The 10,871-nt window shown below is 42.9% G+C and overlaps 1 protein-coding gene across 1 annotated transcript; it reads left to right on the top strand.

Annotated features, from left to right (window-relative positions):
- Positions 1-339: 339 nt before the first annotated feature.
- Positions 340-10,178, top strand: klf5l (Kruppel like factor 5 like; the record flags this gene model as incomplete). The annotated part of the gene is made up of 4 exons (XM_080852035.1): positions 340-513; positions 4,228-5,077; positions 5,351-5,410; positions 10,000-10,178. 4 exons carry the CDS (start codon positions 340-342, stop codon positions 10,176-10,178), a joined length of 1,263 nt encoding a protein of 420 aa, XP_080708161.1.
- Positions 10,179-10,871: the final 693 nt, after the last annotated feature.

The raw sequence follows: 10,871 nt of genomic DNA, 5'->3' as shown, positions 1-10,871 counted from the left end.
AAACATCTGCCCTCTGACGGATACAATGTAAGTTTCAAATAACGTAAGACTGCGAGTGAAGAACACGTTGATTCCTTTCCTTTTTTCCCCCTTCAACAGGTGAGATCCACCTACCTGACAGGTAATTGGGTGGGAGTTGAGTTCTTTGCTTTGATTGGTTAACATGCCAATCACTCATTTGTGTCCCTCAGCATAATACTTCTCAGGTAAGGCACACTGATTGACAGAATTGTGAGTGTCTTGCATCTAAGACGGACGTGTAGGTGAAAAGACCCCGGAGAAAGTTGGTTTTCACGTCTACTAACGTTGCTGAGGAGTTAACTAGTTACGTGTGTCCTTATGGCTACTATAGGACTGCTTGTAAATGCCCCGAACACAGAAGAAAGGGCCGTTTTTACACAACTGAAACCAGTGAGGATGTCCGGCAACGGAGAGGCAGTGGAGGATTCGTCCGTGTTTGAGGAAGTCAAAACTGAGGTGAGAATTACTGCAAGCCCCGTGGAGATGGCCCAGGTGTGCTTCGGTTTTCAACCTGGACGTCAGTCGTTAATTCTTCCTTGTGTTGTAGGCTCTACCCTTACTTAGATAGAACGCTGATGAATTTGGGGTTATTTTTCCCGAAAGTAGAGAATAATTTGGCCTAGTTGTAGTGATTACTTATTACAAAATAAGTTAACTCATTGCGTAACACAGTCTATGAATACTGTGTATAAATTATAAGAAGAAGAACAACAGCAATAACAGTAGCCTCTCATTCAAAGGGTATGTGCAATGTTACCATTTTATAAGTTGTATGTTATAGTGTTGTAACAACACATCATACGCTCGCCCACATTTCATACCGAACAGGTACATAGCCTTTGGTCCTAAATCGGGCTGTATGAATACAAATGGACGCGTGTGGAAGGAATTCTCTAAATACAATTTCGTCTTTTGTCCAAATCTGGCTTACTGCTGTGTCACGTCATCGGAGTCAGTTAAAAACCTTTCGATGTCATACAGAATGCACTGACTTATAAAGTGTCTTCAGGCATTTGGCATTGTCAGGCAGTTCTTTGACAACAGTATGCCGTTAAACCTGTTAGAACAGAACAAAGATTATAGCGCCTATTTGTTCATGCAGTGGATGGCGCCCTGGGGAGCCCGCGTTAAAGGCCTAAATTAAAGACTATTTATGTTAGTTCACCTCAAGCGATGGTGATACGAGGAGGACATTAGGTTCAGCAAGATGTTTAACATATGAAACAGAACTAAAGTTTTGGGCGTGCTGCTTACAAATAGGTTAGAACCTCCACTCTATTTTATTGACTGATTTGCCTAGTTTGCATGTTTTTAGAAATACCCCTCTGTAAATTCATGCAATAATATCATTGTTTGAAAAATGACACCTGGTTGATATCGATTACATAGCCTACTGCATTATATTGTTTTCTTCTAGCATGTTTTTTAGTGTTATTCAATAGCTAAACTTGTTATAAAATCTGCACTGTTTTTTATATTTGAAATATTACCCCAAATATGTAAATCAGAATCAGAATTTCTACTTGATATATGGAGATCTCATTACAGTTTTAAGATGACAAAACATCCTTTCAATAATTTCTAAGGCAGAATTATGGGTATAAGTGCATAAGTATGTAATGTGGCTGAGATTCTCTCTGATGATTAGCAACTGTATGCAATCTGCATGTGCTCTACTAGTAGGCCCATTTCATTCTCCCTCCATTCTCAAAAGCAATTTACTGTTTTACTATAGTGTGTTTTTTCATCAAGAGTGTGCTTTACACCAGCTTGGTTGCACGTCTGTGTGCGTGTCGTGCAGTTTCATCAGTGAGGCCAAGATGGCCACCGTCAACTGCAAGTCACTGTCATCAGGAGCCGAAAGCACCTTTATCTCCCGCTTTCCACAAAGCTATAAACAAAGTCAGGATGATTTGCGGCTCTAATGACCCAAGCTATCCGGCCTGGAGCCTATCAGTGCTCTTCTTCACAGAGAATTGTTAGCAAATCACCATCTCTCAGCATTCCATCCTACCATAAAGCGCAATTAGCATGGAGACACACTGCCACTTTTTTTGCAATTAGGGAGATTGCTATGTGGGGCACTGGGTGCCACCATGAGCAGGGGCTTGAAGGGGCAGTTGGCACCATGGGCAGGGTCTTGAAGGGGCAGTTGGCACCATGGGCAGGGTCTTGAAGGTGCAGTTGGCACCATGAGCATGGGCTTGAAGGGGCAGTGGCTGAACACACATTATTGTATTCTGTTGGATCATTTCTGAAGCATTTTTTTTTTGGATCATTGAATGATTTGTCGGCATGTATAGGAACAGGCTGGGCTGTGCTCTTAAAGAGCCATTGGAAGTAAGTGGCTCATAGTACAGAGTTAACGAGTGTATGAAAGTACGTTTTTGCCTTTCAGTTTCTGAACTTGAGAATGAGGACTTCCCTCTCCTCTTCCCTTAACTCTCTCTCTTTCTCTCTCTCTCTCTCTCATAAACAGTATAGAGTCATTGCTGTCTCTCTTTCTGCTGTTATCTTGTCTGGTAAAACCTCACTAATCATTAACTTCATTGGGTCTTGGACAAGGGTTCAGATACACAATACACACACACACACACACACACACACACACACACACACACACCCCACACACACACACACACACACACACACATACACACACTCACTCACACACACATACACACGTGTCTGTCCCATATAGAGGTGCTTGCATGGGCACAGCTGGGATATGTGTGTTTGTGTGTGCATGTTTGTGCGCGTTTGTGTGTGTGTGTGTGTGTGTGTGTGTGTGTATGTGTCAGTGGTGAGTTTGCTCAAAACTGGCATCCTCTGCCAGCTCCTTTGACAACATAAGGACCACTGTGTGCTGGGAGAGGAGAACCAGGCCCTTTCATACACTGGTTTAGCCTGGCTGAGAATAGAGGCCTACTTTGTACAAAACAGCTGGGCTCACTATTCAACTGGTCCTCAGGTGGCCAGGCAGTGCTGGTGAGACACTGGCACACACACACAAGACGTGGGCAAGGCCATTGCATTTTAGACACCATCAACTGCCACTAACGTGAAGTTGATTGATACTTGTCAGTTTAGGTTACCCTGCACTCTATGTTGAAAGAGCTATCACTTCCAGTGGTTGGACAAAGAGAGAGAGAGAGATGTTGTTGACATGCCTTTCTAACCATTGTTGGCAGTTGACATGCTTTTCATTTAGCTCTCAGGCCCTCTCAGTTTATTTGTTCATTGTGATTGCAGGGCAGTTGCCTAGAACAACATTTCAGACACTTTTCCACAGCACCAAGAACATTGTCTTTCTCCTCCACTATAAGGAAACATTATCATTTCTCAGAAAACGGGTTCACCAGGACAGAACTGTGTTTGTTCTTCTCCACCAGTGCATTTGGAGTAAATGGGAAGTGAAACTGGACGGTTATGTTTAACTGAATCCCTAATGAGCTGTTAAGATAAAGATCTTTTGGTGCAGATTATGTAATACTTAAAACAACAAGAACATGCCTTTCTTTAAGCAGGTATATTTGATATCTGATCTGAGAGCAGTTCATAGCCATTCAGATTTTTAGTTAAACCAAATCTGTTTTTGCCTCTCTGGTTTCTGTTTGCGTTTCAGATCTCTTTGTCTTATGTCTTTGTTTTGGTTTTGGTTTGGTTATTTTGGTCTATCTCTGGGCCTGACCCACCCATGGGTAATATGACCACACAGAGTAACCCTTCCCACACCTGCTGCAGCCGTATGCACGCCCTATCTGATAGCTTGCATGTGACAGGTCGCAGCCAAAGGTACTTCACACTATAGTCTATAGTTTGTAGAGTACATCAGTGAGTATATCAACAGTATGCATGCATCATTCAAGAGGCCTCTGAATATTTTTTTCCTCTTACAGGCATGGTACTGAAAATGATATGACTTTCTCTAACACTAGTTTCTATTATCATTGAACTATGTACTTTTCTCACAAATGGCTGTCCAACACCAAGGGGAAGAGTAAACTCATCACAGATCCATCATGGCATGCTGAAAAGAAAGGAAACATTTGTTCTGTATAGAACATTTACCCCCTCAAGTAGCCTTTAAATAAATATTTTCTCAAAAACCCCTAGATTTTTTTTGCTTTACCCACAGCCTTCCAAATCAAGTTATTAAGCCTTTTATGAAGACCCAATGAGTAACATCCTGCTTTCTGTCTGTAGACTCGCATCGAGATGGACAAGTACCTCCCCCACTCCAACCTTGCTCCGCCCCCCATCGACAAGAAGTACCGCCGGGAGAGCGCCTCCGTGGTGGACGAGTTCTTCTCCGAGGAAAAGCCTGCGCCCTACAGCCTGAACATCAACTTCATCCTACCCAACACTCAGCTGCGCACAGGCCTCTACCGCCACCCAGGAAAGCACAACGTCATCCAGCAGCACATCAAGGCCGAGCCTGGCGCCGAGGTGCCCTGCTCCGTCCAGCCTCTCCCAGACTTCACCTCCGTGTTCAGCACGCCTCAGCATGCAGCCGCCAGCAACCTCTTCCTCAAGCCTGAGAACATGGCCGCCGTCTCCAGGGCAAACACAACAACCGTTCAGGATGATTTGCCTATCGGGCCCCAGCAGCCGCAGGTGTACCAGATGCCCATCAGCGGCACTGACCTCACCATGACACTGTCACATGGGCATGCTGGAGGTGGCAGCGGCAGCAACGGGCGCACCATGCTTAACCTGAACAGTGTGGCACTGATGGCAGGGCCAGGAGGCGGCGGTGGCATCGTGGGTGATTTTTTGGTGCCCGAACACTTCTACCTGACACAGAGCCAGCAGCCTCACAGTCTGCCCCCCTCGCCACCCAACTCACAGCCGGGCAGCCCAGAGAACCAGGCCGAGCTGATCGCCAGCGCGCCGCCCCCACCCTACCAGGCCAGGCCAGGGTTAAAGGTCACTCAGATGACCCCCCACTCGGTGCTCATGACTCACGGGCAAGGGGTGCTTACGGGACCCCGCTACAACCGCCGGACCAACCCAGAACTGGAGAAGAGGCGGATCCATCACTGTGACTTCATCGGTGAGCCACTCTGATCAATCTGATTGGTTGTCTGTGGGAACCATTACGGCATTCAGAGTTTTGTCCTGAAGCTCATTGCCAAATTTCTATTTATTTATAAAGAATTATTCAAAGTAAAAACTGATCGTCTCAGGCATATTCACTCATTCAATGAGTGTCCATAACTTGCTGAATAATGATGATATTTGTGTATACAACCACTTTTCCTTTCACTGTGTTAACTGGGTAATGATCAAGTGATTCATAGTTTTTTTCCTTCTCTTTCCCCGGCAGGATGCACCAAAGTTTACACAAAGAGCTCTCACTTAAAAGCACATCAAAGAACACATACAGGTAAGACCTGGCTCCCTTAACCAAAGATTTGAATGTTGTTGTTTGATAAGCAGATACTTTAATTTGTACATAAAACCTAATGTTTTGGTGTAAGCATTCATGACTGGTCGAAAGATTAATGGCTTTTTAAAACTGCCTTTCTCTGGTGCAAGTCTATAAAATGAGGGTAACTCTCTAAGCCAGTAGAGTTTCCGACAGACAAAAGACAGGAATGAGAGAATGAGGGAGGGAAGGAGGGAATGAGGCAAATACTGCCCTGTCCTTTCATTGGCACAATGCACAACGCATCAGCGTGCTCACACAGGTCCAGTGCACACTAAGCTTCCCAAGCAGAGAGAGAGAGAGAGAGAGAGAGAGAGAGAGAGAGAGAGAGAGAGAGTTGAAGAGGACAAACCTGTTCCTCCTGCTTTTCCTTTTGTCTCTTCTGGCTGGGGGGAGGAGGGGTTCTGAGAGAGAGAGAGAGAGAGTTAGCAAGAGAGAGGGAAAGTGTGCCTGTTTGAGAATGAGAGAATGGGAAAGAAAGAAAATTTGAGAGAGAAGAAATCGAAGAAGATAGGGCATGGATGAAGGGATGACTAAGATAGAGAGGAGAAGAGAGGGAGACAGATGTGTGGACGAAAGAAATGTATAGAGAGGGAATGAGGGAGGGAGAGAAAGGGACTCAGGAAGAAAGGAAGCAGCGCAGAGAGAATGGCAGGAAGGGTGAGAAGTATTATAGAAAACCAGACAGTTTCGGTGAGCACAGCTATGTAAAATGATACCCCATCCTCCCAAAAAAGCTCTAATCCTCAACAGGATAAAGAAAGAGAGAGAAAGAGAGAGATAGAACCATCTCATTTGAGCATTTGACAGATCACATCTCTTACCTTTCTTCTTCTTCCTATTGTACCTTTTGGCCAAAAAAAGCAAAGCTTCTTCAGCTCTGAAAGTGTCTGAAAGCAGGTAGTTTGCACCTTATGGGTAACCAAGGCAAGCAAACCTGTTTCCAGAAGCTTCCATGTGTGTCACTTAAAAGCCTTCTGGTTGGAGGCAGACAGCACTGAACTTCTTTTGTACCTTTGTTCCCAGTTTACGTAAATGGAAATGTTCTTGGATACCATTATTCAAATCTCTCCAGGATTTTGCAATCTTGCAATCACGCAAAATAGGATTTCCCACAATCGCAATTGTATTTTTTGTATTATTCACCAAATTACAAGTCTACAGTGGTGTAGTCCAGGGTATATGCAGGTATATGGAGTGCTGTATGGGCTGCTTAAAAAAATTGCAAAATTAAGAGTATACCCACCTCTCCAGGGACCACTACACCAGTGCACGTAACCCTGTATATGCTGTTAGAGAGATAACTTCCTATAGCTCCTTTTCACTCAGCCTATAGGTTCCTTCGTGGCCATGGAAACGATAGCTGTTGTGTTTGGTTGATTTAGGGGCCATATGTTATCCCAGACCATAGACTTAAACTGAACCTCGCTCTGGAGTGGAGGTGTTAGTACTTATGTATGTGGAGTGGAGGTGTTAATACTAATGTATGTGGAGTGGAGGTGTTAGTACTTATGTATGTGGAGTGGAGGTGTTAGTTGTTATGTATGTGGAGTGGAGGTGTTATTACTTACTGTATGTATGTGGAGTGGAGGTGATAGTAGTAATGTATGTGGAGTGGAGGTGTTTGTTTTTATGTATGTGAAGGTGTTGTGTAGTACTTGTGTATGTATGAGGAGTGGAGGTGATAGTACTTATGTATGTGGAGTGGAGGTGTTAGTACTTATGTATGTGGTGTGGGGGTGTTAGCGCTACAGTTTTACCCTGATTGACATCTCCAGCACCTCCTTTGGCAAACAGAAGCCTCAGATAAAGGAGTAAAGGATGTTCTTGTGCACATTCATGGGCTTCCCTGAAAGATGGGCCTGTTTGCCCATGTTTTGGTGTAAAGAAAAAAGGGTTGAGGAAGGCTGTAAAGTTGAAGACAAACCTGGTGCCATTCACTCGTTTTCCAGCATTTTTACCTCTAGGCCACATTGTGACTTGAATGGCCAAATCATACCTCCCCAAGACATTTTTGTCTACGTGTGATGGGGGATGGGGGGTTGTGTGTGTGTGTGTGTGTGTGTGTGTGTGTGTGTGTGTGTGTGTGTGTGTGTGTGTGTGTTTGTGTGTGTGTGTAGTAAAACTCTGCCTTGATAAAGAACTAACCGTTGCTCACTGGCCACCTGGCTCAACAGCCCTCTGCACTGATCTGTTTGAACAATCCTAGCCCACAAATGTATGTTTCATAGCCTGAAGTGTTTGGAATATTTTTAATTGCCCAAGTTACCATGGACCCATCATTCTTAGTTAGCTTTGGACAAAAAAAGATTTTCAACTTGTGAATGCAGCTCTATCTTGCAAAGTTGTTTGCTAATGCAGAGATAAGAGATGATAGAAAAGGGAATGCTTTTGACCTAAGGAGTAGACAAGCTTGACAAGTGCCACAGCAAACTCAAATACACCTGCCAATGCTGCCCAGGCTTAGAATCAGCTCCTTGCAAAACTCAGCTGAAAGCCTTACGTAGTGCACCCGGTTTAAGGATAACTGTAAACACTTCCACTTTAAATTTACTTCAGACTTTTCAAACTTATGGGAACACTTTATATCCCATAGTACTTGTACATTGCAATGACACCATCGTATACAGTGTAGTGCATTATCTATCAAAGCATAACATAACTTACATAACCCGACATCCTTGTGTTATGATAAAGTACAAATATGCTGTTATTTCTGTCACACAGTATGATATAGGGCACTATAGGTAATTGTGTGGTGTACATAATTGAGGGCTATGTAATACAAAAGTGTGGTGGAAACATTTAAATAGACGTTTCGTCTTTTACCGCCATGGTATTGATATTTTTTCCCCCAGTGGATAACACGTCTTGTGTCTATTGCGTCTGATAAAGCCAGGTCTTGTCCTGTGCTCAAGTTCAGCTTTTTTGAGAAACCTCTTTCATTTCATTCTGCAAATGACAAAAAAAAATGACAAATGAGCTCTTTTGTTAACATTGCAAACATTTGGATGAATACACACACATCTCTTTTTTAGTGTTTGTACTTCCTGACCATTGTAGGGCTGTTCCCATTTGGGAGTTACAAATATTTTACTTCATTTTCAAAATTACACTGATCCACTACTTTTTCATTTAAAAGGTGCATTTTCTGATATATCGAAACTATTTAAATTATGTTGTTTTTGTGTAATATTTCATTAGTATTAATATATATTTTATTTCTGGCCATGCAGCTAATCTGGTAAAATCTACTACGAACTGTTTCCAAAGAGTCTTCTCATGTCCTGTCTTCATCATTGTGCTGTGTGAAGTTCCACTACAGTGGGACAGATACATACGCACACTGCTGTCACATACAAAAGAGTTCCACTAGAGTAGGACAGATAAATACGCAGACTGCTGTCACATGTTCCATTAGAGAAGGGCAGATAAATACACACACTGCTGTCACATACAAAAGCGCTTGGCAGTGTTTGCCCACCACGCCCGGAGAAATAATACACTCTTTTGTGCGTTAAAAGGCAAGGAGTTAGCAGGGCTCTTATCCAGAGTACAAAGACCAACTGCCCTGTGTTGGAGTTCCTACAGTGGGTTACTAAGCATCATTACCAAAACACTGGGACATATATGCTCAGACATTACATAATGAGAACATAGAATGAATAGTTGACTCAAATGACAGATGACAGTGTATCCATCAGCCCTCCACACACACACACACACAGGCACACACACGCAAATATACACACACGACATGGCGCAGAACTGCCTTATTGATTTGTGTCAACATGGGTGTGAACACAGCAGGCATTCTGACATCTAAACCAGTGACCTTTCGTCACCCACATTAAATATCTGTGTACGCCATACATGTAAACACCTTCCTGTCTGTGATTGTGCATTTATGGGTTTTATTTCACGGCAAGATTACTAATCTGAAGATGTTCCATGTGGACCCATTGCACGTTAAAACCATAACTACATAACAAAGCAGCCACCATCACAATGTCAGATCTTATCAATGTGCCGCGAAACTCAATGGAAATAGCTGCAGTGTTTACACAAGGCTGCCACATCGCTTTAGAAACCGCAGGCACGTATTTGCCCAACTGCCCCTCGAACTGCCATTTAAAAATGTCTTGTTGAAAAAGCGTTTGCTCTCATTCTCTCCACTGTTCCTTTCTCCCTGGGTTTTGCATTCATGTAGAAACTGGACTTTGTACTCCTGGTATTAATGTATTCACGTCAAGCCAAGAAGCTTTTGTAATCTTCTGTTTGGGTTGGTTGCCATGACTCTGAAGGAGGGATTGGTATTGTCATTCTAAAAATTAATGGTGCTTTTCCTGTTGAGCAGAGAGAGATGTTAAGCCTCACCTTCACTAAAGCCAGTTCTTAGTACTGACCAAGATGACATTCTGGAGTTTTATTAATATTTGATTTCCTTGAAACAAAATAAAAATGAAAGCCTTGGTGGCAGAGACTTAAGATACGATGTCACTTTTCATGGTTTTGTTTTTGTTTTGTTTCTTGTTTGTCTGGAACAGGAGAGAAGCCTTATCGATGCAGCTGGGAGGGCTGTGACTGGCAGTTCGCCCGTTCGGACGAGCTGACGCGGCACTACCGCAAGCACACGGGGGCCAAGCCATTCAAGTGCATAGCGTGCAGTCGCTGCTTCTCACGGTCCGACCACCTGGCTCTCCATATGAAGCGCCACCAGAACTAAATCAGCTTTGGAGTGTTTTTATGTTTGTTTGTTTGTTTTTGTCGTTTTTTTCCCTTTTTGGATTCACATATTTACATTTTTTTTAAACATTGTGTGCAAAGCAATGAACTGGCTCAAATCAAGATCAAATTTGTCAACTTCATAAAAAATGCTGCCAGTTCACACCAGTAGTTATAGAACAACACAAAACACGAGCTTGACAGTTTCAAAGCATATAAATAGCATTTGTGTGCAACTGTATTTTCTTGTATATGTTTGTGTAAATCATTTTTGTGTTAAATCATGTTTTCAGAATTTGAGATGAATGTACTGATACATACTTGAGCTTACTTTTTCCGACTTATAAACTCAATTATTCACAGTATGATACAATCCCATACTTTTTAGGATTGTTTTCTTGTAACTCTGGACCAAATATAGAGACTACTGGACAAAGGTGGTTCGAGATGAGATGTAGCCCACCCGTAGTTAAACAGTTTTGTTTGTGTTATGGACATATCAGTAACTATGGAGACAAAGCTCTTTATTGAGGGCAGTGAGCAGCTTTTATGACGTGAGCTGATGCCGGTCACTGATATAGGCCTTTTTCATAGACGCTTGTGTTCAAATACACAAGATTCACACGGAGGACACTGGTCTAGTTTCAGTGTAACATGAACATTTTCATGGATTCATTTAGATTGTTACTGTGTG

The sequence above is a fragment of the Sprattus sprattus genome (assembly GCF_963457725.1).
Source record: "Sprattus sprattus genome assembly, chromosome: 1".
Classification (NCBI taxonomy): domain Eukaryota; kingdom Metazoa; phylum Chordata; class Actinopteri; order Clupeiformes; family Clupeidae; genus Sprattus; species Sprattus sprattus.
Note: the sequence above shows the minus strand (reverse complement) of the source record. Positions and strands in the feature narration are given on the sequence as shown.